Source organism: Parus major, chromosome 1 (genome assembly GCF_001522545.3).
Source record: "Parus major isolate Abel chromosome 1, Parus_major1.1, whole genome shotgun sequence".
Lineage (NCBI taxonomy): Eukaryota > Metazoa > Chordata > Aves > Passeriformes > Paridae > Parus > Parus major.
The window spans coordinates 112,830,283-112,855,580 of NC_031768.1; the positions used below are offsets into that span (position 1 = coordinate 112,830,283).

At 56.1% G+C, this 25,298-nt stretch overlaps 3 protein-coding genes across 9 annotated transcripts in view; 2 read left to right on the forward strand and 1 right to left on the reverse strand.

The window, feature by feature from the left end:
• ARHGEF17 (Rho guanine nucleotide exchange factor 17) overlaps positions 1–6,128 on the forward strand; it is a gene marked incomplete at its 5' end in the record, with an annotated part of 30,879 nt that extends 24,751 nt beyond the window's left edge. The window contains 14 exons of the mRNA XM_015646335.3: positions 183–292; positions 402–487; positions 594–712; positions 956–1,169; positions 1,286–1,359; positions 1,478–1,671; positions 1,753–2,003; positions 2,335–2,581; positions 2,662–2,748; positions 2,833–2,900; positions 3,195–3,343; positions 3,431–3,605; positions 4,231–4,473; positions 5,340–6,128. Of these exons, the coding sequence (XP_015501821.1) occupies positions 183–292; positions 402–487; positions 594–712; positions 956–1,169; positions 1,286–1,359; positions 1,478–1,671; positions 1,753–2,003; positions 2,335–2,581; positions 2,662–2,748; positions 2,833–2,900; positions 3,195–3,343; positions 3,431–3,605; positions 4,231–4,473; positions 5,340–5,530 (2,208 nt within the window). The remainder of the gene's footprint in view (positions 1–182; positions 293–401; positions 488–593; positions 713–955; positions 1,170–1,285; positions 1,360–1,477; positions 1,672–1,752; positions 2,004–2,334; positions 2,582–2,661; positions 2,749–2,832; positions 2,901–3,194; positions 3,344–3,430; positions 3,606–4,230; positions 4,474–5,339) is intronic.
• A 719-nt stretch (positions 6,129–6,847) lies between these two features.
• RELT (RELT TNF receptor) lies at positions 6,848–13,393 on the forward strand. 6 transcript variants are annotated; one of them, XM_015632438.2, is made up of 13 exons: positions 6,848–7,235; positions 7,379–9,273; positions 9,367–9,478; positions 9,986–10,043; positions 10,346–10,435; positions 10,510–10,664; positions 10,747–10,832; positions 11,078–11,311; positions 11,482–11,562; positions 11,651–11,732; positions 11,812–11,997; positions 12,069–12,191; positions 12,788–13,393. In XM_015632438.2, the coding sequence occupies exons 3-12, from the start codon at positions 9,414–9,416 to the stop codon at positions 12,154–12,156; spliced, it is 1,125 nt and encodes a 374-aa protein (XP_015487924.1). In that variant the 5' UTR covers positions 6,848–7,235; positions 7,379–9,273; positions 9,367–9,413; the 3' UTR covers positions 12,157–12,191; positions 12,788–13,393. The 6 variants fall into 6 exon arrangements, with proteins under 6 accessions (XP_015487924.1, XP_033374826.1, XP_033374829.1 ...); XM_033518935.1 differs by having other exon boundaries at positions 7,379–8,926; positions 9,070–9,478; XM_033518938.1 differs by having other exon boundaries at positions 7,379–8,406.
• Positions 13,394–13,721: 328 nt separating this feature from the next.
• Positions 13,722–25,298, reverse strand: part of FAM168A (family with sequence similarity 168 member A) — a 131,185-nt gene continuing 119,608 nt past the window's right edge. For both annotated transcript variants that reach the window (XM_015632476.2, XM_015632483.2), the window contains 5 exons: positions 24,222–24,347; positions 21,846–21,988; positions 20,583–20,757; positions 19,119–19,248; positions 13,722–18,427 (listed from right to left, as the gene is read on the reverse strand). In XM_015632476.2, coding sequence (XP_015487962.1) covers positions 19,136–19,248; positions 20,583–20,757; positions 21,846–21,988; positions 24,222–24,347 — 557 coding nt within the window. In that variant the 3' untranslated portion in view covers positions 13,722–18,427; positions 19,119–19,135. The remainder of the gene's footprint in view (positions 18,428–19,118; positions 19,249–20,582; positions 20,758–21,845; positions 21,989–24,221; positions 24,348–25,298) is intronic.

The following is a 25,298-nucleotide window of genomic DNA, read 5'->3' on the forward strand; positions in this document are numbered from 1 at the left end:
GATGGATGGATGGATGATGGATGGATGGATGATGGATGGATGGAGGGATGGATAGATGGATGGATGGAACAGACAGATGGAAGGGCAAGACAGCATGGAGAAGCTGAGGCAGGGCCCTCTCCCAGCACTGGCACAGAGGAGGGATGGTCATTAACCCCCTGGTGTCTCCCACTGCTCCACAGAAGGCAGTGGGTGGGAAGAAGGACCGCTCCTTCTTTCTCTTCACGGACCTGCTGGTGTGCACCACGCTGAAGCGCAAGTCAGGCTCGCTCCGCCGCAGCTCCATGAGCCTGTGAGTACCACCAGGCTTGGGGACACCCCTTGGCTGTCCCTGCCAGCTGGCCTGGCTTTAGGGGGCTGGGGCTGTGGGTGCAGCTCGGCCATCCCCCCCAAACTCCCAGGTACACAGCAGCCAGCGTGATAGACACCGCCAGCAAATACAAACTGCTCTGGAAGCTGCCCCTGGAGGATGTGGAAATTGTCAAAGGTCTGTCACTGCTTGCTGGAGTGTCCCATCTCACCCCAAAACCCATTTCTCCCCCTGGCTGGTAGTGCCAGGGAGGGAGGGGTTAACGCTGTGTCCCCCCACACAGGTGCCTCTCAAGCCACCAACAGGGAGAGCATCCAGAAGAGCATCAGCCGCCTGGATGAAGACCTCAACACGCTGGGGCAAGTCAGCAAGCTGTCAGAGACCCTCAGCTTCCCCCACCAGGTACGGGGGTGGCGGCCCTGGAGCTGTCCCCTGGTTGGATAGTTCCCAGTGGGACCACACAGGATGTCCTCAGCGAGAGGAGAGGGCTTGTGGAAGGGCTGGTGGCCATAAACATCCAGCCCTAAAGCCACAAAAGAGGTTGTGGCAGCCTCTGAAGGATGCCAGGGGATGGAGAGGGGGTTATCAAACATGTGGCTTGTGGTGGCCCGTCCCTGAGAGCTGAAGTGTTGTCCCCGTCCCAAGGGCCTGGATGACGTGATCAAGGACCTGATGGCCGCCATCCACCGGGAGCTATCAGAGAAGCAATCCCTGTCCTTCAGCATGGCCTTCCCCCCCAACAAGGTGGAGCTCAGCACCACCAAAGCTGACGGCACCGAGTCCTTCATCTTCGAGTTTCCCAACCCTGATGCCCGGCTCGGCTTTGAGCAAGCCTTCGAGGACGCCAAGAAAAAGCTGGGTAACAGCAGGGAGGGGGGAGGTGGATGTGGCGGTGGGCTTGGCATCTCCCCCAACCCTGCTTGGGCAGACCCCTTTTCTCCATCACTTCTTGATCCCCCAATCTGATTTTCCCAGCTTCCAGCAAGAACTGCCTGGACCCAGAGTTCCTCAAAGCCATCCCCATCATGAAGACGCGGAGTGGGATGCAGGTACTCCAAAGTCTGGGTTCAAGCATCCCACGGGTCCTCCCCATCCCAGGGATGGCATCCTGTCACCAGACAGCTCCTTCATCGCTCCTGAATAACTCAGTTTTCTGCTCCCTTGCAGTTCTCCTGCGCTTCTCCCAGCCACGGCAGCCCGGAGAGCTCGCACGAGGTTTGGGTTTGTAACAGCGACGGCTACGTGGGGCAGGTGTGCCTGCTGAGCATCCGCAAGGAGCCCACGGTGGAGGCCTGCATCGCCGTCTGCTCCGCCAGGATCCTCTGCATCGCCTCCGTGCCCGGCCTCAAGCGCACCTATAGGTAGGACACTCCCCGGCCCCGCGGAGCCGGCGGGCGCGGGGCGATGCTGGAGCTGCTTCTCTCCCCTCCCGGCGGCGGCAGGGAGCGCGCGGAGCCGCTGGGCAGCCCCTCGGCGGAGCTGGGCCCGGCGCAGCCGGAGGACGCGGGGCCGCAGCCGTGCCTGCACATCTCCATCTCGGGCTCGTCGCTGGAGCTCTCGGAGCCCGTGGACGGCGGCAACAGGGAGCTGGTGCCCTTCGACAGCGATGACACGGATGACGAGTCCTCGCCCAGCCCCTCTGGGACACTGCAGAGCCAAGCCAGCCACTCCACCATCTCCTCCAGCTTCGGCAGTGAGTCCTCCCTGGCCCCTGCCTAGGGAGAAATACACCTTTTTGCCCCAAAAGTACAGGCAGCTCCATTGTTTCGGCCTCTCTGCCTTGTATTCCTCAGGGGAATCTGCAGGTGGAGGCTTTTGAGCCTGGGAAAAGTGATATTGAGAGGCATCAGCTCAACAATGTGGTGCTGAGATGGGGGGGGCCTTTGGGTGAAACCTCGTGGGTTTTGGGGCTCAACATCCCTGTGCCATCCCCTGGCCTTGACATCACCCATGGCCTCTTCTCCATGACTTTGGAGGGTGTTGCATGGTCGTGGTCTGACCCCTTCCTTCCTCCTCCTCCACAGATGAAGAGATCCCGAGCTGCAAGGAGGCAACAGTGGAGACGACGAGCTCGGAGGAAGAGCAGGAGCCTGGTTTCATGCCCATCACTGGCACCTACGGGCAGAACCGGCACGGCGAGAGCCCCACGGACGGGCGGGCCCTGCGCCGCTCCAGCCGCGGCTCCTTCACCCGCGGCAGCCTCGAGGACCTCCTCAGCCTTGACCCCGAAGCCCATCAGAGCTCCATGTGGCTGGGCACCGAGGATGGCTGGTACGTCCCTGGAGTGGGAATTCTTACACGGGAAGGACGCCAGTTCTTGGGAAGCCTCAAGCTTTGCTCTCCTCCTGCAGCATCCACGTGTACCAGTCCTCGGACAACATCCGGAACAGGAAGAACAGCATGAAGATGCAACACGCTGCTGCCGTCATGTGCATCCTGTAAGTGGGGAAGGGGGATTTTCAGCTCTGGGGGGATGGAGCGGGGTTCTGCAGCTGGATGTCAGAGGTGGTTTGTCCCCACAGGTACCTGGATAACCAGGTTTTTGTGTCGTTGGCCAACGGGGAGCTCGTTGTGTACCAGCGGGAAGCAGGTGAGGTCTGATTTGGGACATCCCCCTGGGGAGGGATGCTCAGGGTGGCTTCCCTGCTTCCATGGGAAGGGACATCCCTGCAGGGATGCTGGAGACACCAAACTCAGCCGCAGGTGGAGGTGGGCATCCTTCTGCTGGTCCCTGCCTGCCACTGGAACCCCATGGGGCATCAGTTTGTCCCCTCTGAAGGGTGACCTGGAGAAAGTTGTCTTCAGCCACTCATTGTCCGTATCGAGCCGGACTCATTTTTTGGGAATGCTTTAACTACCCACCCCACTCTCCCCACCTTCTCAGGCCGCTTCTGGGACCCCCAAAACTCCAAGTCCCTGTCCCTGGGCTCACCGGGGAGCCCCATCACCAAGATGGTGGCGGTGGCAGGGAAGCTGTGGTGCGGCTGCCAAAACCGAGTCATCGTCCTCAACACCGCCACGCTGGCGCAGGAGGTAGCGTGGGTGGTGGTGGGAGGGCGGGGCGGGCAGCGAGGCCCCGGTGGCATCACCGCGACACCGCCCTGGCTCTGTTCTCCGCAGCACACGCTCCAGGTGGGGCAGGACGGCGGGCGCAGCGTCACCTGCATGGTGAGCGCGGGCAGCGGCGTGTGGGTCGCGCTGCAGGGCAGCGCCCAGGTCCGGCTGTACCACGCCACCACCTACGAGCAGCTGGCGGAGGCGGACATCACCCCGCCGGTGCACAAGATGCTCGCCGGTAAGTGCCGCCCGTGACGCAGCTCCAGTGGGTGCCAGTGCCCCTGGGAAGTTCCCTGAGGCATCCCATGCTGGGAGATTTCGGAGCCTGAGTTTGGGGAAGGAAATAATGAGTCCCTGCGCTCGTGTTCAGCAGCTGTGTAATCCCTCATGGAAACAGGGCAGCCCCTGGGGAAATGGATAATCCCGTGTTGGAGCAGGGCGGAAATCCCTTAATCACAGAAACATGGAATCTCAGAATGGTTTTGGTTGGAAGAGACCTTAAAGATCACCTAATTCCAGCCCCCTGCTGTGGGCAGGGACACCTCCCACTATCCCAGGTGGCTCCAAGCCCTATCCAACCTGGCCTTGGACACTTCCAGGGATCCAGGGGCAGCCACAGCTTCTCTGGGCATCTTGTGCCAGGGCCTGCCCACCCTGTCAGGGAACAATTCCTCCCCAATATCTCATCCATCCCTGCCCTCTGGGAAGCCATTTCCTCTTGTCCTATCAGTCCAATCTAGCGCCACCAGCCAGGGGGGTTGTCAGGTCCCTTCCCCACGTCCCATGTGCCGCAGATACCCGCGGGAATGGGTCCCTGTGGGCGTGGGGCAGGACAAGGCACTGACGGGTGGGATGCTCGGCAGGCTCGGATGCCATTATCCGGCAGCACAAGGCCGCCTGCCTGCGGATCACGGCCCTCCTGGTGTGCAAGGACCTGCTGTGGATCGGGACCAGCGCCGGCGTGGTGCTGACCCTGTCGGTGTCGGCCAAGGCAGCCCCCACGCTGGTGGGGCTGTCCCAGGGTCACACCGGCCACGTGCGCTTCCTCACGGCTATTGAGCTGCCTGACGGCTTGGATGTGCTCTTCCCGCTGCCCAGGGACACGGGTAGGTGGGACGAGTGGCACGTCCCAGTCACGGCACCTTCCAGGAGCTCGTGGGGCTGGGAATGCTGGAGCGGATGATCAGGAGTAGCCTTGAAACAGAGTGGGAGTCCCCTTTCCCTTCTTCCCTTGTTAAAATCCAGGGTGGAAAACTGGCAGTGGAGGGTGGGGGAAAGTCGGTGCTAAACTTCCCTCTTCCCAGCATGAGCAACCCCGGAATTCCCTGGGGCACCCAAATTCCCACGGTGCCATCCAGCCCAGCTCTGAGGCAGTAGCAGTTCTGAAGGGGGGAGCTTACAAGGGTTATGAGGGCCAGTTTGGGGTGGGAGGAGGATTTTGGGGCCAGGATGCGGTGCCTGGGAAAGTGGCCAAGGGTTGATGGTGGGGCCCTGCAGGGGAGGTCCTGCAGGTGAGGTCATGCAGGGGAGGTGATGCAGGGGAGGTGCTGCAGGGGGTACTGCAGGCAGGTGCTGCAGGTGGGTGCTGCAGGGGGGTGCTGCAGGTGAGGTGCTGCAGGCAGGTGCTGCAGATGGGTGCTGCAGGTGGGTGCTGCAGGGGAGGTGCTGCAGGTGAGGCCCTGCAGGGGGGTGCTGCAGGTGAGGTGCTGCAGGTGGGTGCTGCAGGGGAGGTGCTGCAAAGGAGGTCCTGCAGGGGGATGCTGCAGGTGAAGTGATGTAGGGGGATGCTGCAGGGGAGGTGCTGCAGGTGAGGTGCTGCAGGGGAGGTCCTGCAGGGGGATGCTGCAGGTGAAGTGATGTAGGGGGATGCTGCAGGGGGGTGCTGCAGGTGAGGTGATGCCGGGGGTGCTGTCGGGGACCAGCAGAGTTGCAGGTACACAGGTGACCGCATCTGGGGTTCTGCGCTCGGCAGGGGCCGAGAAGCCGAGCGAGGCCGAGAAAAGAGACCCGTCCCGGCCGCGTGGCCCCGGCCTGGCGCTGTCCAAGCCCAAGATGTTGGTGATCAGCGGCGGGGACGGCTACGAGGATTTCCGGCTGACCAGCAGCAGCGAGACCGTGGGCCGGGACGACAGCACCAACCACCTCCTCCTCTGGAGAGCGTGACCAGCCGCGGCCCCCCCGGGCCGTCCCGGCCAGGAAACGGGGTGCTGGCCCCCCTGTGTGCAGAGGGGGGGTCCCGGCCCCCTCCCCACCGCCCCCCGCCCCAGCACCTCTCATCTCCAACCCGGCTGCTCTCTGTGTGCTCGGGGTTGGGGGGGATGAGCCCCGGTCCCCCCGCCGTCCCCCCGGCCGCCGCACTGGACTCGGGGGGGGACACACAGCGCTTCGGGGGCCTCCAGAAGAAGGGGAGGGGGCGGGGGTTTGCTTGGGAAGGCGCGGAGGAGAAGGAGGAGGAGGAGGAGGACGTTACCGAGCATCCCTGGGGACCGGCCGGGGGATGCCCGACAGCCAGGAACCTGCCTTGCTCTCCGGTTTTGTGTGTGCCTGCTTCACGGGGCGGGGGGGGCCCGGCCCTGTCACCCCCCCCGGCCCCCGGGACCCCCGGTCACGCCGCGGGACCACCCCAGGGACAATCCGCCCGCGGTGTCCCCCCCGGCCCGGGCCTCCCGCTAACCCGCTCGCTCCATCGCCAGCACCCAGACAGCTCTGTTCGTTTGTTCGTTTGTTTTAAATATATATATATATATTATATATATATAAACATCCTTATTTATTTGAGGGTCTGGGGCGTCAGGGGTATCATCACCGCACTGCCAGTCCCTGCACTCCGGAGCTGAGGGGGTTAAAACTTCCCGGTTCATCGTCCCGAGGGAGAGCCTGACCCCGCTGGTGGAAGATGGGAGAAGCCGATGGAGGGGAGGAGGGAAGGAAATTTGGGTCCCCCCCCTCCTTCTCTGTGATTCCCAGTGGGATTTCGCAGCCTGGGAAGTGGGATGAAGGCACCGCTGCCGTTTGAAGCATCTCTGGAGGAGAACAATCATCTTCGCATTCCCTGCCAGACACCAGGGCTGTCCCCCCACCCTTTAAAGTGGGGTGACAGTGTGGGGGACCCTAAAAATGAGGCTGTGCTGGACCAACCCTCCCCCATTTGCCCTTTTTTCGCCATTTTCCTGCTTTCACCCCAGGATCCAGGCGAGATCAGTGCTCCCAGATTGGGACACCCTGTTTGTCCCCATGGGAGACGTGACAACCGTGGTGGCAGGGATGAATCAGGGTGTCCCCAATCCCACACAGCTGGGTGAGTGACAGGAATGCTGCCATCCCACATGGAGCCATCCGTCTGTCCGTCAGTGGGGTGAGTGGGTGTGTGCTATAATTGGGATGATGAGGATATTTTGGGAAAGGGGAGGGGGGGGGAATTTCGGTCACTTGGGGGCTCTTTGTTATTAAAGGTCACCCGTGCCAGAATGATCCCAGCGTGGTCTCGTCCTTCACCTCGGGATGGGGTGGCAGGGACAGGGTGAGGACGGGCACGGCTCCCACCCCCACTGGTGTCGCTGGGAATGTCACCCGCTGGTGCCACTGGTGGTGAAGACTCCGGTGGGAGGAAGAAGCCGTTTCCACCGCCGGGGTGGGGTTGTTCTGCCCTGGATAACCCCGCGGGGGATGTCAGGATGTGCTCCCCTCGTGCTGCAGAGCTCTGGGACGCGGCACTCCCTGGCTGGACAAACAGCCGGAGTCGGGGACACCAGGTCGCCCTGGGGAAAACCGAGGGGAACAGAAGGAACACCAGGCCTGACGGCAACCGGCTGTCCCCACAGAACTGTCCCCTGGGGAAGAGGACAAGGCAGGGTACACTGTCGGACGGGTAAGGAAAGCGGGCGCAGCACTCGTGGGTGTCCCCTGCGACCCCACATGGGGAAGAAGTAAAAAAAAGCCACTTTTTTTTATTAAATTCCTGCTGGGCAGGTAAAACCCACCCTGATCTGGTTGTTCCCGTTTTCCCCCCAGACCTCCCCTGGGGGTGGGATAAAACCCATCCCGAATCCCGCCCGCAATTCCCACCGCGGCCGGGAGGTGGCGCTGCCGCGGGGACTGGGGGCGTGGCCAGGCACGGCGGGGCGTGGTCTCCTCGCGTGACGTCACGGAATTGGGCGGGGCTTGCGGAGCCGCGCGCCCGCGGGTTCATTCATAAGGAGGAGGCGCGAGCGGCGGGGCGGCCCCGGGGGGACAGGTAAGGGACACCCCCGGCACAGGGACATCCCCTCCGCCCGGGGGGCTCGGGTTATCCCCCCTTAAAGGGTTTTCCCACGGAGCCGTCGGGCTTGGGGATTCTGCGGCTTTGGGTTGTGCGAGGAGGGGGGTCAGGTGCTTTTTTTGGGATGCTCGATCCTCCGCTTTGCGCTAAAAGGGGTGGGCGGTGTTTCTGTCCCGGCCTTATCCCTAAAGCAGGGAATTGGGGGAGCTCCGCCTGGAGTGGGGTGCGCTGGGGAGAGCCCCCCGGGTCCGGGAGGCTGCGGCTGCTGCAGCGCCAAAGTAGGTTAAAATAAAGGGTGGAGAGGAGAAAAAGTAGGTTAAGAAATACTCAGCAGCAGCTGCCTGGGAAAAGAGGTAGGAGCCGTGTCGGATTTTTTTTCCCTTTTTTTTCTATTTTTTTTTTCTTTGGCTGGAGCTGGAAAATCCCAGGGCTGCGAGCCAAAGGGCCGGAGATGCTGCGGGATGCTGCGGCGTACCCCGGGACGTGCCGCTGCCATCGCAGCGCTTCCCCCGGGACCATTTGACTTTAACGCTGGAATCTGGTGGCGGCTCGGTTGTTCCCACAGCTCCGGTGGGGCCGGGGCTGCGGTAATGCCGAGTTTCTCTCCATCTGCCGGACAATCCCCCCCTTGTCCGCGGCTGTCTCCAGCAGCTGTTCCCCAAAGTTTTCCCGAACAGTTGCTCTTTTTTCCCCTCTGTTTGTCTGCAGGAGCCGTCGGCTGAAACCCTGTTCCCCCACAGGGAGGGGAAGCCCTCGCTGGAATCCCGGCGGGCAGTTTTAGGTTACAGATCGTATTAAGGGGGGCTGGGAAAAAAGGGCTCATGTGATCCCGAGGGATTTGGGGAGGTTTCCAAAACCAAGTCGCCTCTTCTGGTGTGCCGGCATTGGTGCACCGGGCTGCTGGAGCTTGGAGTGGCCCCAAAAGCAGCCAGCTCTGGCGCTGGTGGGGTTATTTTTTGGTTTCCTCTGGTTCTTGCAGGGGTAAATTCTGTCGGTTTGAGGAGTGTGTCAGGGCAGCTGGGTTCCCCAGCATCACCAGCTGAGGATTTGTGCCTGCATACCCCATCCCCATTTGGGATGGCCCCAAGCTGCCCCCAAAAGCTGGTGCTGAGTCCTGGGCAAAGCTCCAGTGCCAACCAGGAGCTGGCACCCTCTGGTTCCTGCACCTCCTGCATCCCTGTGGCAGCGTTTTGTTCATCTGAAGGATGTCCTTAATCCTTGGATGAAGCTTGGCCTCAAATCAGCTTTAGCCCTGCTCCTGGCGGTGTTCAGATCCAGTTATCAGGATCTGGAATGCTTTGGTGAGCCGGGATGCTCGTGGTCCCTCAGACAGAGTGGGACCTTCCTGTCACCTCAGTGTGTCCCTGGAGTGCTTGAATTCCACAGCTCCAGAGAATTAAACTGCTTCACGTTAGGTTTAAATTCCAGTTTCATTGACCTATAGGGTGGAGAGCTTGCACGGGTATCACCATCCCCTCGGGCTCTCGAGGGGCACATCCCAAATCCCAGGGGGGTTCAGGAGCTGGGCTGGCCAGATCCATGCTGGCACCCTGGAGTGCGCCTGTACTGGAGGGAGCTGGAGTACGGAGGATGCTCGTTTTGGGTTCTGCCATCGTGTCCCAACCCACCCCCAGGACCCCCCTCACGTGTAATTAGCTGCATCTCGGGGTGGTGCTGGCCACTAATTAGGAGAAACTCGTCAGGCACAGGCTGTAATGAAGCTCTGCTGGGGCTTTCACAGGTCCGTGACGACCGGGGGGGAATTTCCATGCGGGAGGCAGGATTTCCATGCGGGAGGCAGGATTTCCATGCAGGCGGCAGGATTTCCATGCGGAGGCTGGATCCGGGTTTGGGTTACTATTTATTTTTTCCTTCCTTCCCCTATGCTGTCAGCACAGATTTTAATTTTAACAACCAATTGCTGAGCCCAAAGAGGGGGTGAGAGTCTGGGAAACACCTCTTGTTTTGTTCAAGTTTTCATTTAAATATTTTTAATTTTTTTTTTTTTTTGGTGACTTCATTTCCTTGTGACAGATGCAAAAGGATTTCCTCTGGAGCAGGAAAAACCTTTCTTTAACTTTGTTTAGCATCATCTGCTCCTTGCATGGATGGTGTGACTCCACAGCTGAGGCTGGTCCCTCTCCAGCTTGGGATGGAGCTGGGATCGCCAAGGGAAGGGGTGATGCTGAGCATTCCATAAAATCTCTAAAGAAAACTTTCTGGGGGATGGTCAGGACTGCTGCTGTAGGGCTATTTAGGCAGATGCCTTGGAGCATCCCAGAGGGGAGAAAAAGGGCCCCCAAATTACCTCTCCCATGGGATTTCCCTGGATGATGATTCCAGTGCTTCCCCTTGGGCAGGTCTCCCCGGATGATGAAGAGGAGCGAGATGCACTGGTGGCTTGTCACTGTCCTGGGGGTGAGTATGGTCTCATCTGTCCCATCCCATCCCATGGATCCCATCCCATCCCATCCCATCCCATGGATGCCATCCCATCCCATGGATCCCATCCATCCCATCCCATCCCCATGCAGGACACGGCCATGTGTTTGCATCCATCGCGGTGCATTCAGTGAGTTCACATCCCTCGCAGGAGAAGGCCGGCCGCTGGCTGGTTGGCAGCAATGGCACCACCCGTGACAGGGTGGCATCTGCCAGCGCCGGGCAGGGGCAGCGGGGCAGCAGCAGCAGCCGGCTCTGAGAGCTCTGTTCCTCCCCAGGTGCTGAGCAGAGCTGCCCAGGGGGCCGGGAGCTGCAGCGCCCCGGAGCCGGGGACAGCGGGATGCCCGCCCGGAGAGGAGCCCACCGGGGTAAGCCGAGCCCACCTGCGGCACCCGCAGCCGGAGGGAGGCGGCGGGAGCTCACCCCCGTTCTCTCACCGCAGGATGCAGCGGGGACCTGCCGAGCTTGTCCCCCCGGCACCTTCTCCCCGGGGGACGCGTCCTGCGCCGCTCACACCCGCTGCCGCGCCGGGAACAGGATCCTGCTGGCGGCGGGGACGGCGGCGAGCGACAGCCGGTGCGGAGCCTGCCTGCCGGGGTGAGCCCAGCCGGGGCACGCTGAGCCCCAGCCCCGCCCGGGCTCGGGGGTCGCGGCCTGACCCTCCCCTCCCGCCCCGCAGGTTTCACAGCCCTGGAGGGGAGAGGGAGCCCCGGGGCCGGTGCCTGCCCTGCGCCGCTGCTCCCCGCAGCACCCCGGGCTGCCCAGGTGGGTGCTGGAGCCGGAGGTGACGCCCCGGGGCTGGGGGCGATGGAGGAGCTTGCGCCGGCCCGGGGATGCCACAGGGTGCGTTCCCCCGGGATGGGGCACGATGTCCAGCTGAGGATGCCTCAGCTCACGACACGAGCGGCTTCTGCTTCCCTGGGGTCCGGCGCTGGTGCGGGGCTCCTGGGGAAAAGGGGTTTGATGGCAACAAAGCCCCTCTCCGAGGCTGATCCCGCGCCTCCCCGCAGGCCGGCGGAGAGCCCGCAGCCCCGAAACGCCGGGCCGGGCACCGGGAGCCAACGGAACACGGGTGACCCTGCTGGGTGAGGAGGAGGAGGAGGCGGCAGCAGCGCAGGCAGCCGTGCTGACCATCGTCCCGGTCTTCTGTGCCATGGGATTGTTGGGAATCCTGGTCTGCAACCTGCTGAAGAAGAAGGGTTATCACTGCACAGCCAGCAAGGAGCCCCAGCCTGGTGGCACCGGTGAGCCCTGGTTGTGCCGTGACACCGTTGGTGATCCTGCACCCAGCTCATCTTCCTCAACCCATTCCTGTGGTTTCTGGTCCTCTTTGTCCCAGGGCATCCTGCTTGTCCTTGGGGTGCCTTATTGTCCATCACCGAGTTCTTCCTAACTTCCTAACTCCTGCTCCCAGGTCCCAGCTCCATCTACCAGCTGGAGGATGCCAATGAGGACACCATCGGGGTGCTGGTGCGGCTGATCACCGAGAAGAAAGGTCAGGGGCTCCCGGGGAAGGGGGAGGATGGGGTGACCTGGGCCAGAGCCCCATGACCCCCAACTCCTCGCTGTCCTCCCTCACACAGAAAATGCAGCGGCGCTGGAGGAGCTGCTGAAGGAGCACCAGAGGCAGCAGCTGATGCCCCCGAGCTGTGCCCCCCTCAATAAGTAAGGGTCCCCTAAGGCTGCACTGAGGACCCCCATGGTAGAACCACCCCCACGCTGATGGCATTTCCCCCCTCCCCAGGCTGCACCACCTGCCTCAGTTTCCCCCCGCCTGCCACCACCAGCAGCACCTGCACACGGTGCAGGGACCGGCCCCGTGTGCCCGCTGCGGCCAGAAGTGGCCCGAGGCGCTGCCATCGCTCAGTGCCACCAAAGTCCCCAAGGCCGGAGCTCATCCCAGCGAGGTGACCATCCTCTCCATCGGCAGGTAAGCAGGGACAGTGCCCAGGGTGTGTCTCCTCTGCAGGGGGGACAGGCTGACGTGATGCTCCCCAACAGGTTCCGGGTGTCCCGGATCCCTGAGGTGAGGAGCGAGGCGGGGGCTGAGCCCCTCCGTGGTCCCCTCCCCGCCGGCAGCGGGATGTGACCCCCGCGATGGAGCAGCACCAAGGGCCCCCCGAGGTGAGGCCGTGTGCAGGGGAGTCCCGGGGTCCTTCCTGGAGAAAGGGGTTCTGAAGGCTGGAAAACGGAGCATTAACGCCGTGGGGACACAGTGTGGGGACAGTGAGGCGGGGAGGGAGGGGGTGTCCCTCGCTGCAGGGTGCTGGCAGGGCCTGGCACAGGCTGGCACGGCCGGGGGCTGCTCCCTGACTCATGGGCAGCTGCACGGGCTCACGTCCCCTCCTCCAGCAGCGCTGCTGCTGTGACCATCCAGCTCTGGGCCCTGCCGTGAGGGGCTGGAGCATGTCCAGGGCAGGGAACGGAGCTGGGAAGGGGCTGGAGCCCCAGGAGCGGCTGAGGGAGCTGGGAAAGGGGCTCAGCCTGGAGAAAAGGAGGCTCAGGGGGCCCTTCTGGCTCTGCACAACTCCCTGCCAGGAGGGGACAGCCGGGGGGGAACAGGGACAGGAGGAGAGGGAACGGCCTCAGGCTGGACCAGGGGAGGTTTGGGTTGGGTAGTGACAGCCATGGACGAGTGACACCGGCTGTCTCCTGCCACCTTGGGCAGTGCAAAGGGGCCAATCCAGGCTCACCTGTGGTCCATCTGTTGTCCTCCACAGCAGGCACCTGGCCTGGGGGCTGCCTCAGGGCTCAGTGACACCCACAAAGACCCCGTGGAGGGGATGGAGGACACTGGGCATTGTGTGAAAGCCAGGCCCGCTCGGAGCTGCAGTGCTGGAGGTGGCAGCTCTGCTCCTGCCACTGAGGTGTCCAACAGCAGCACAGCAAATCCAGCATCTCGCTCAGCTGCTGAGGATTCTCTGTCCCAGAGGCCTGGTGGTGGCCACGGCATGGTGGCCTGAGGGACAGTAACTCAGGAGCTGCGATGCCAGTGGTGGTGGCATAGGAATGATCGTCTCTGGGAGCCACGATACCACAACACAGCTCCACTGGAAGGACAGAGGACAGTGGATGCCATTCCATGGTCACCTTCTGGGTCTGTTGAACTTTCCAGGACCATCATGATTTCCCCCCATCACCTGGTGCCAGCACTCAGCATCGCAGGATAATGAATCACTGGATCACGGAATGACTCCCCCCTTCCCAACAACCCAGCTGGGGCACTGATTTCTCTGGGCAAGGCTGGTCTCCTGCATCCATCCATCCATCCATCCATCCATCCATCCTCCATCCATCCTCCATCCATCCTCCATCCATCCATCCTCCATCCATCCTCCATCCATCCATCATCCATCCATCCTCCATCCATCCATCATCCATCCATCCTCCATCCATCCATCATCCATCCATCCTCCATCCATCCATCTCAGGAGCACACGGTGGTGGTGCTCGCTGTGAAGATCACACATTTCACTTTCCATAGGAATTGCTTCTATGGGATCACGGTGGCTTGGCCACGTTGGGATCACCAGGACAACCCACACAAGTTGGAGACCATCAACCTCAACCATCAACCCAAGAAAGGGTTTATGGCTGGTCCCTTTCACCTCTCCACAACATCACCGTGCCAAAAAAAACAACCACCAAACCCTCTCGGGCTCTTTTATTTATTTATTTAATTTTTTTTTTGGAAACATTTTAATAGTTATCGAATGTTCTACATCTTACAGTAAATATCGTACAGTTACAAACTCTTGGCTGAAATCTGTCAGGGAGATCACGACCTGATCTTCAGAACCAAAACCAGAACAGAAAACAAACAGGAAAATAACCCCAAATTTACATTTCAGATGGACAAACTGAGGCTGTGGGGCTCTCCAGGGCATCAGTCCAAGGCCATGTTCCCTACACACCTGTGAGATGTAGACTTGGAAGACGTGGTTACTCTTGGGTTTAATTTTTTTTTGTTCTTTCAGGGAATATTTTTTTTTTGGTATCTATTTTTATTTAAGAGGTCCAATAATACTTAAAAATGAGCCGGTCTGGCGGTCTAAATTAATTTAAAATTAATTACATAGAAAGAGGGGTGGGAACCTGGTGTGGGTTGAGGCCGTGTTGTGGGAATGGGAGGGTTGGGGTGTGATCCTGCACCTCGCCATGCTTCCCTACAAATCCCTCCCCTGATCCTGAACCCCTTTGCTCCCAGGAAAATTCCATCTCCCAGCTCCATCTCTTGCAGGAGGATGCAGGGAGGCTGCAGGTGGCCATGTTGTATCAAGATTATTCCCTATAATCAGCACAATCGAGCGTTTCCAAACGGGAATCGCTCCTGTCAAACCACGTATTTTGCTATTCCTGCCCTGCAAACATTCCCACAAGTTCTTTTACCTGATTGCCAGAGAATCTCCAAGTGCCATGGTGCAACATGCCACAGAAATGCCTTTTCCAAGATTTCCTCCATCCCAAGCTCCGTCACAGGCTTCATTTTCCTTTTTTCCCTATGGGAATGCTAACATACAGCAGAGAAAATATTTGGAGGCTGATCCTGGCTCAGGAGCAAAGCAAAGGGAAGATGGCCAGAGGGTCACCACAGTTTGGGAATGAGAGTTGGAGGGCCTGAAAATATTGGCAGTTTAAAAAAAGCTCAAACCAAAAATACCTGGATTTATGGGTATCCAGCAGCTCTTATTGCTATTGTTGGCTGGTTGGATTTAACCAAAAATAAAGCCTCAAATGTTGTTTTCCACCCCCCTAGAAAACCAGGATCCCATTTCATGCCCTCCAGCTGGGAACTACACCATCCCACATTCCCTGTGGGGATGCAGGAGGGGATGGCCAAGGGTCAGGAGGGTCTCTCTGGGAAAGACCAGATTCAGAGGGAGGCTGGAGGAAAACCTGATGCTCTGAACATCCCTCATTAAAACAAGCTCCTTAAATAACATTTCCTGGGAATTACATCCCAGAACTGCAACAATGCTGAACTGAGAGATTTATTATTCATAAAATACAGAAGCAAATCCTTGCCAGAGGGTTCAGCCACTTGGAGGCATGATGGCCTCAGGCTTCAAGGGGCCCCTGGGGATTGGGGGGTCACCACTAGCACTAAAATCCTATTTTCCCCCCAAATCTCACATCACAGCTTGTGTTTTGAAGTAAAGGTAAGAGCAGGGATGGTTTAATGGTTCGGAGTTTCTTTCCTTCCTCTTTAGCTGAAATTTGAATCTCAGACACTTCAGTGGCTGCTAAGGATGGTTTAAGCCCTCCTGCTCTTCCCCACTAATGCCAGGTGTGATCCTTCACTGTGGAAAACCCTTCTCCTTAACCAACATCAGCAAAGCCTTGCTGGAATTAAATGTTTGAGAAGCTGGTGGCCCCAACAGTGTCCCCCACTGTGACCTTCCCAGGACCCTCACTTAAGCCAAGACTTGACCAAGGGAAGGACTTGGGATGAAGGAAAGGGCAGGGAGCATCTCCCCATCACCAGAGCCCCATGAAGCCACCCTGGGAAGGAGCTACCCAAGCCTGGCACCTTGTGATGGCCCCAGTTCCACACAGTGGCTCAAGGCTGGTTACCAAATGTCCTCACTAAAGCCTCTGACCCAACAGGTGGCAAATATTTCGCCTCTCCACACTTTGGTTAATGAGTATTTCTGCCTGGGAATAATGGGATGAGGAGCACTGAACCTGCTATTGATCCAAGCAAAGGAATTAAAACCCAACTGCCCCGTGTCAGGTCTCATCAGTGAGAACATTGGTGATCCACCACACTCAACTCCCAGGGTCTTCTCCCCTATCTTTAATGGATTTTTTTCCTTCCAGAAGAAAGCCCAATGTCTCCTTTCCACACATAGGCCAAAATTTTAGGAGTGGTTCCTAAAGTGGTGCAGGGTGTCTGGGACAGTGGTGGGATGGTGTCTGCTGGGAAAGATTGTTTGCAGAGCCCAGGCTGGGATCCCAAAGCTCATTGGACCCCACAAACCAGAGAGCCATTATGCTGGGAGACCTGACTCAATGCTGACAGACAGCTCCTGGTATGTAACACAAAGTCATCATGAGAGGGGAAAAGAGGGCATCTCAGAAGTCTTCAATTCTTAGGATCTACTGGGGATTTTTTGGCCCAGGTTTAACTGCAATGTGCTACAAACAGTGGAAGGACGATGTGGTGGTTATTTCCCAAGGTCCTGTTGCTCTTTACTAATCCTTGGCTTTGCCAAGCCAAATGGGGAAACCACTGATTATTGGCTCTTTTTCTCTTTTTTCCTTCTCCTTTCCCTCTATACCAACCCGAAGTGCGCGGGTACGGGCCCAAGGGTGCCCCTTCCCCACCCCACAGCACCGGTGTCCAGTTTCCTTCACTTTGTTCCCCTTGAGGCTGAGGAGGTCAACCAGAGCTTTGCTCTAATTGCCTTCAAAACCAGCAGAATCAACCAAATGACCCCCAAACAGAAGTGCCCATGCCAACACCCAACCCAACAAACCACCTGGGACCAAGCAGTGGGAGGGAAAGTCCTCCTGGGATCCCTAGGCTTTTTACTCCTCACCTGGCCCCTGCTCAAGGGAAGGAGCTCCAGGAGCTCCTCCCAGTGGCAGCAGAAGCCAAGCTGGGAGACACCAGCGAGAGTGTGGAACACTTTTGGCACACTTGAGGCAAAAATCAAAACCCAACCAAGCTTTTGTCTTAAAAAAAACAATAAAATCCCAAAAACCTTGTTTCTATGCTGGGTTTAGTGATAAGGACTTAAAAACAAACTGGCCACAAGCATTGTCTGCAAATCCAAACTGCCTCTGCTGCTCTCAAGACAACTTATTGCTCTACTTGGACACCCCAAGGGAGGATGTCACCAGCTTCCTGTCCCCGTGTCCCCAGGTAAGCCAAACCCCCCCAAAACGACCCAGATGCCCACAGCCTCTGCGTGCCCAGTGTCCTCCATCCTGGTCCTTGCCAACTGTGGATCACCTTCCCTGCTGTCACCTCAGGTGCCTTCCCGTGAAGAAGGCGACGTGTTTATTGCTATTGCTTCCTCCTCTCCCACTTCTCCAAGCAGAGCAGCCAGACATCATCCCCCTCCCCGGCCTTTCTCTGTGGTGCTGGTATTTGTGCTTGGATGAATGTTTCTCCTGGGAGTCTTGGAGCTGTAACCCAAAGAGTGGGAGGAGGACACCCCAACTGCCACGGAGGCAGAGCGGTTTGGTCTCAGCCTTGCCAACACCGTGGGTGCAAGGTGAAGCCACCCATCTTCCCCTCGCCCTGCCTTGAAGACTCATCTTCATCAACCAGATGCCCTCTTTTCCCACACCACCATACTCTGGAGAAGCCCTTCAGACCAAACCCTGAACCTGGAGGAGCTGCTCAGACAAAACCCTAAACTGAGAGAAGCTCTCCAGATCAACCCTTGGACCTGGAGAAGCTCTTCAGCCCAACCTCTGGACATCTCCTTGCTTCCCTCAGCAGCTGCCCAGCACATCTCTGCCTGCAAACAGCAGCCACGCAAGGAAGGAGCCGCCTTTTTCCTCAGGCTGCCCAAGGACGTGGCTGAGGGGGAGCATCCCGTTTTCCCAAGAGGTTCAAGATGCTCCCAGGGCACACGTCTTCCCGCTGCTCCCTTCCCATCACCCACGATCTGTTTGCCCAGTTGGAAAAAGCAGACCAAAGACCCGCTGGTGACCAGTCCTCGTGCTTCCTAAGACAAGTGTGTTACGTCGCTAATTATATTTATATTCTCTTACTCCTACAAAAAAGAAGGGATGAGTTCAGAATTCCACTGCAGATAATGCATTTATAATCTATCACGACAGCTATCTGGAAGACACCAATTTTCTTGTAATATGTTATGGAAGATTGAATAATTTATATTCTTCAACTAAAAATACCCAAACCAAATCGGAATAAGCCTGCCTACCAGCGCTGTGCTTTTCACATAGTACCCTGAACATCAACCACTCTTACTAGCCAAAAAAAATCTAGGCTCTTGTCAACAACAACGACAACAGAAAAATAACAAAAAGAACCCAAACGAACAAGAAGTGGGGGGATCTTTGCACCACTCGGCTGGGCAATGCTGGAAAAGTGAAGATTCTGAGCTTTCAAATGATAGGACCGAAGAGAGAACTTGACTATTGCTCAGTGTCAGTATGTGTGTTACACAATTCGTGTGCGAGGGGGAGGAAGGGGGGAAAAAAAGAGGCAGAAGATTAGAAAAAGCAGCTTTTACAAAAACCACTAAAGAATGCATAAAGTGACCCTTGCACTTTTTTTTTTTTTTTTCTTTTGTTCTTGCAAACAGACGAGGCGCTGCAGCCCAGCGGCCGCAGCGCCGATGTAAGACTTGTGTAGTTGCATACAATGTTTGACTCCGGATCTGGAAGAGAGCAAATACATTAAAAACAGGGAGTTAGAAGGATGTTCTCCTCCTCTCTGCACCCCTGTACCACGTGGAGCTGATCCATATGGAATATAACCGTCCCTGTGAGCAATTTCTCAGGCGAGGGAGCTGGGAAAGCGGCAGCTCGCTGGTGCTATCCAATGCAGAGGATTACAAATATGCAGATGGGATGCTCCCTGCTAATTGCACACCAATTTGGGAGGGGCAGGATTAGCCCAGCGTAATTTGTGTGGCACAGAGAGATTTTAGATAACCCCGGGGCGGGATCCTGTTCCCATCAACTGCCTGTCCTGGTAATTGGGCATGATGGGCCGAGGGCTCCAGGAACAAGCAGCTGGGATTTCTGGGGTCCTGAGCAGGACAGGAACACACAGGCAGTCGCACGCAACCCCGGTGCTAATGGACAGTGATCTCCCAGCAGGGGCATAGAAATATTCCAGTGACATAAAGATGGGGAGGGACTCTGTCAGGGAATGCAGTGATAGGCCTGGGGTAATGGTTTCAGCCTGCCAGAGGGCAGGGTTAGAGGGGATATTGGGAAGCAATTCCTCGCTGTGAGGGTGGGGAGGCCTTGGCACGGGCTGCCCAGAGAATGCCCATCCCTGAAGTGTGCAAGGCCAGGCTGGATGGGTCAGGAGGCTCGTTCAGAGCAAGAGGCAGCACTCACATGGATTGGCCAGTGGTTTACCAGTGTGGAGGAACGTAGCTGTAGGTGGGGGTTCCTTGAGCCCTGTACGTTGGCACGGACACTGGATGTGCTCCGATGGCGGTGTGTTGGGGGGTGGTCAACAAGGTTCCTGCAGGGACATAGAGAACACTTGTCACAGGGCAGAGGAGGTGGCACCCAAGGGTACAGTGCTCATCAGAGGGGCAGGAACAGCAGCACTGCCTCCTTTTCCCTCTTCCCTTTTCCCAGATGATTTTTCTGCCTGCCAGACCTGAATCGAAGGCGTTGGAGCCACATCATTGGGAACAGCCAGAACCACAAACAGAATAACACCTGAAGCTCCAGCAGATTTTCCATGCTACCTCTGGACCTTAACCTTAAGGGTTTTCCTTGTTTGTTTCCAGTGTTCCTTGTCCCTAAAGAGCAGCAGCAGAGCTGGCCACAACCTGCTGGCATCTACCTGCTGAAACTGGGCTAAACTGGGAGGGCAAATCACTGCAAAGATCTGAAACAAACTGGAAGGGATGGGGGATGCAAAGGGAGATGAGGAAAAAACCCAACAGATCTCCAGGGAAAATTAAAATGAGCCTTTTTTAAAGTCTGCAGCCAGTCAGCAGAGGGATTTTAGGTAAAAATTTGCACAGTGCCCTCATGAGAAAAGAGAACACAGCCCTGAACTACTCTATCCTGGGAGCAACTGGGTGCTCAAACCAAATTCTCAGTTTCTGGGTATTCTCTCTATAAATGTTATTAATGAAATTCTAACACATCCCACGTGTATTAATTACATTTATCCACTTCTCAATATAAGCAACAGTAAATCTCTCAGAGTGGTTCTTGTCACATCCAGGCTGCAATATCTCTGCTTTGGAATAGGGATTGTGTCCCATTACAGACTCCTACTTCACAGCTAATGCAGATGCAAAAGGATGAATGATGCAATTCTTGGCATAATTCAATGTACAATCCTAAGATTGTTAAGGAGAAAAAGACAGGCTTTGGAAAAAATAAAACCAGCCCCTATCTTACTTAATGTACTATCAATTAATTGCAGTTAGAATCTGCACATAAAATGTAGAGGAACAGGGATAGATAAAACAAGGCTAACATTCATTTTGTCAAACAAAAACATGACCATAAGTGTCTTAAAAAGATCTTGAGCGAAATACAACTATTTGAGGATGGACCAACCTGGTTATTCCTTCACTTACGGAACAGACAGTGGAAAGAACGATATATTTAAGGATACAGAATAATATAAAGAAGCAGGAGAGAGCCAAACCAAAGGTCTTCTCTGCAGAGTCAGACCAGGGTTTGGGGCAAATTCCTGCATTTTTGCCTGCAAAGGAGCAGTAACCAGCGAGCAAAAGCAGCAGGTGAACCGTGCAAGGCTGAGGCAGCACTTGGGATGCACGGGGAATTTTTTGTCCATGCCTCAGAGCACGGGAAGGGCTCCCTCCTTACCTGCTGACATGGCCATGGTGGTGCCAGCGACCATGCCCATGGCCACGCCGTTGGTGCGGGGCGCGGCCACCGGGGCCGGGTAGATGGCCGAGGGGATGCTGTTGGGCTGCACCACCGTGGTGTGGTGGATGACGTGAGGCTGGGCCGCGTACACGGGCTGGGTGTAATAAGCTCCCTGTTGGAGGAGGGGAAAAAAAACAATCCCATCGTCACTGCAGGTTTCTTTTCCCAACCTAACCATTCCTCAGATCTCTAATCCAAGCGCTGCCCAAGGGCTCGTGCCTGGTGCTTCCCATGGACGAGCTCCTGTGCCTGGAGAGCTGAACCTGTGGTATGTGGAATGGATGAGGAGGGAATCAGCAAAGGGTCAATCCATCCAGGACAAACTGTGCTGACTCCCTTTGATGGGATGGAACAGGGCCTGGATGCAAATGGCTGCAGGTGTAGAAAAGGAACAAGAGATGGAAGAAAAGATGAGCCATGGTTCCTGGATGATCCCAAGGTGCTTGAGGGTCCAGGAATTGTGTCATTTTCTTGGGTTTCCAACAGGGTTCCAAAATCCAAGCTGCCAAGACTCACAGGGTTTTGAAACAAGAGGAGAAGGATGCACGGGGATAAAAGGAGCCAACAAAAGAAGCTTCACATGCAAAGTAATGAAGGGCCTGAAATGAGGAGATGCAGGAGGGAGAGAACTGCTGTCCCCAGGACAGGCAGCAACACTGTCAGAACCTGCAAACCAGGCATGGGAAGAAAGAAAACAAGGATTTGAATCAGCAAAAGGGAGATTTTACTGTGCATCACTGAAAGCCATTAGAGAACCTCTGAAGGTCAGGATTAAGGGGAGAAGGAGGTGCAGGGCAACTACTCCATCGTTTCTTTCTTTCAGGAGCTGCAAAGGTTCACAGGACAAATGGCAGAGTCTGTGGCTGGGATTGGAGTGTGCAGGGGTGGGTTGGACCCCAATGGCTCATGCAGTTCCTGGTGACAGTGGATCAGCAAGATGCTCCAGTCTCAACAAGGCACAGGGAAATCCCTCCATGAGATTGCAGCTGCTGGAAAAGTCGATTATTCAACATTAAAGAGGAGAAGAAAAGCCAGGGAAGTTGTAGGGCCACATTGCTCTGAGCAGCTCAGGATTTTCAGTGGGAAGGGATATCGAGGTGGTATCGGCACCTCCAACCCACCGAGATGGAGCCCCTGAGAGGGCTGCAGGAAGCTCAGGTGGGTTGGGCTGTGGCTGAGGGGACAGGAGGTGGCACCTACCTGGGTGTACAGGTTCTGCTGTGGGTAGGCACTTCTGATGGGGTACATCGCGGTTTGGTACGGGTTCGGAGACGGCGAGTAGGGAGGAGGGGCGTTGTTACTCTGGGTCGGTGGGACCTTGTAGGGAGTCCCCGCAGTGTACCCTGCCAGAGACAAGAGGGGTCCCAGTCAGGGCCTGGAACAGCTGCTCAGGGCTGCCAGAAGGGCTGGGAGAAACCATCCCGTGAGTAAATGGGTCCTCAGGACTGTGTGGGACGGAGAGGAGAAGTCAAGGCTCAGCCCAGCCAAAACACTTTTACCTTATTTACTCCACCAGTGTTCAGTAATTAGAGGCCAAGATTTCAAGTCTAATATCCCACATCATCCTCCAAGCACTGAAACAGTGTGAAGAACACATGGAGCTTTTAGGAGCTCCCAAACAACATCTCACCCCCTCCTGATTACTGCAGATTGGAAAAATAGGTGTTAATTAACAAGGGGAATAGCTGTGACTCTTTTCCTCACTCACATTAGCAGGAGAGCAACCATCTTTGAATGAGAAGTGGAGAAGGTTTGAAATATTGATCAGTGCAGGAGTGGAGCCTTCTCCTTCAGGACTCCTCCAGGAACCCAACATCACTCACAGACCAACCAACCTCCTGTTTTTCCATCTAATGGATTTTTTTTCTCTATTCTGAACTAATTTTTTCAAACAAAGACCTCAGAGGCTGCCAGTTCTCAGCATCACACTTAATTTCTGAGGGCTGTCTAGAGGTGTGGACCTGCTCAAGCCTGGGTGGTTACACCACTTGGAATACCAAACCTTGCAGTGGTTTCCTGACTGATGAACTACAGACAATTTATCTCCCGTATTAAAAAGGTATTAAACATAATAACCCAGGCAGATGTAATCTGCTGTTTATAAACTGGGGAAAAAATAGAACAACCTGCAGCTAAAACAATGTGAAATCAAGGTTTACTGACACAAGATGATGGAGGCTCCTCTCTGTCTGGCAGATAATTTTAAAACCTAATTATGACTAACACCTTATTAGGATTAGGCTGGCGTGGCCCGTGCTGCTGCCGCTCTGTGGTTCAGCAGCAGTGAGCCTTTAAGCTCCGGCTTCTATTAAAATTGCTGATTAAATCCCTCATGTCACTCGAGAAATCTCAGCCTTATTGATCCTGCAGCTCACAAGTGCCCTGGATTGCACAGAAATGTTTTTCTTTAAAAGGCTACTTGGGGTGGAGGGCAGGGGGGGAAGAGCTCGGTGGGGGATTCTGTGTTGCCATCGCCTCTTGTTTCCAGGGTTCTCCACAAGCAGGATTCCTCAGCTGGGCAAGGAACTGACTGGATGTCCACATCCAGATTCTGCCCCTCTGCCTCCCTCAGGTGAGATCCCACCTGCAGAGCTGCCTCCAGCCCTGAGGCAAACAGCAGAAGGATGTGGAGCTGCTGGAACCAGTCCAGAGGAGGCCCCAGATATGCTCTGAGGGCTGGACCATGCCCAGTGTACAGCCCCTACCCCAAGGAATGGTAGGGACATTGCTTTTCCCAGAGAAAGTCTTCCAAAGGCTTTTAAAATATTTATTTTTTAATAATTCTTTTAATAATTAAAAAAATATATATTTCTTCCTCTCACCTTGCTCTGTAATTGATTTAATTTAGTAGGAAAAAGGAGTGTGGAGTAGCTGGAAGGTGAGGAACTCTCTGACCCCACACCACTCATGCCCCAGGATTCAGCAGGGAACAGTCAGGCAGAGGATGCCCCACATACCAGGGAAAGCATCCCAGGGTTTATCAGGGAGCTCATCAGCCCTCCTGGAGGCACTACTTATCCTCTTCAGGGATGAGATGACAAGGCTGCACTGGAAAAGCCTGTTTGACTGCCATCCCTAAACATCTCCTCCCCCTGCTCCTGCTCAGCCAGCCTGCATTACAAGGTGAGAGTTTCAACAGTGCTCCTTGAAGATCAGGCTTTATTTTGGAATTCTGTCCGTTTTAAGGGAATAGGGAACGATGTCCCTTTGGAGATAAACACCTGTGAACAACCTTAGGTTGCTCTCAGGGATCAAACACTCAGCTAAGAGAGAGGCTTCACCTTCTCCACTGGAATTCCTCCTCTGCAGGAGCAGCAGGAGGGTCAGTGCTCTCCTTTTCATGATCCTTCATGGTTTTAATCCATCAAAGCCAGGTTGGATGAGACTTGGAACAACCTGGTCAAGTGCAAGGTGCCCATGGGGGTTGGAACAAGATGGTCTTTAAATCCCTCCCAACCCAAACCAGTCTTTGATTCTGTGATCCCAAATAATCCTGTCCACAAATCAAGCCCCAGCAGGGGAGGCAAACGGGCACAAACCAACCCAGTAAAACCCCAGCAGAAAAGGTTTATTTACTGAATGCTGCAGAAGAAGCCTGGTAGGTTCTGTTCTCGGTGCCGGCGTCCACCGGGAGGTGGAAGGTGCCCTCGGTGGCACAGGACGAGGAGGTCTGGGGCCAGGCCTGCTTCATCAGAAGTGTGGCTTGAGTGGAGACAGAGAAGAGGTGTCACACAGAGCCATGAGAGACAACTTCCCACACTTATGTCACACTGGAATCACCTTGCTAATCTCTTCCCCCTAAGTTCTGACCCGTAAGGTGCTGAGCCCCACGGAAGGGACTTCACACCTTGGTCAGGGCTTGGAAATCTTCCTGGAGTCCCAAGGCTGAGCAAAGATGTTTCACACCCTCCACATCTGCTCAGACTCTGAATTAATCCTCTCTGAAGGTGCAGCTGTAAATGTGGAGTGTCACAGGGCTGGAAGTTGGGAATGAGGGATTGAGGAGGCTGAGGAGGAATTGGCACCGGGGTCACAGCCTGCAGCAGCACAACACATCCTCGTGGATGGAAATCCACCTCCCAGAGAGTGCAGGGAAGCACTGCTGCAGCTCTGCTGGTCCACCAAACCCTCCTGAGACTCTCCTGGACTCAGACAGGAATGGGGAGCATGAAGGACACCCAACAGTGCTGCTTTACTGGCCATCATCAGCTGTGGGAGATCCTCATGGGTGTGAGAGCCACCTGGATGCTGCTCTACTGCTGGAGATGTGGAAACCTGCTCCTTCCTTCTCCTCCTCCTACAGAAAACCAGGAGGTTTGTGGGAAGTCAGAGATTCAAGCCCCATTTCTCCTCCACTCAGCCACTGATCATTTTCTGCTCCAAGTCTCTGCCCTCTCCCAAAGGTTTGGGAGTTATTAAGGATTTCCAGGCTGCCTTGCTTTATTTTCCATGGTAGGCTGCACTCGGGAACATCACACCGGAGAGCAACTCCCAGCGCTGCGACAGAAACACTCCTTCACTTATGCTTTTATTCAGAATCAGATTCATTTTTGCCTCTGGATTTCACAGAGGTTTTAATCTCTGAGACTGATGAGACAGTTCATTCCAATGTTACGTGAATGCTTCCTCTGTGGTTTTCCCTCTCCACATTAA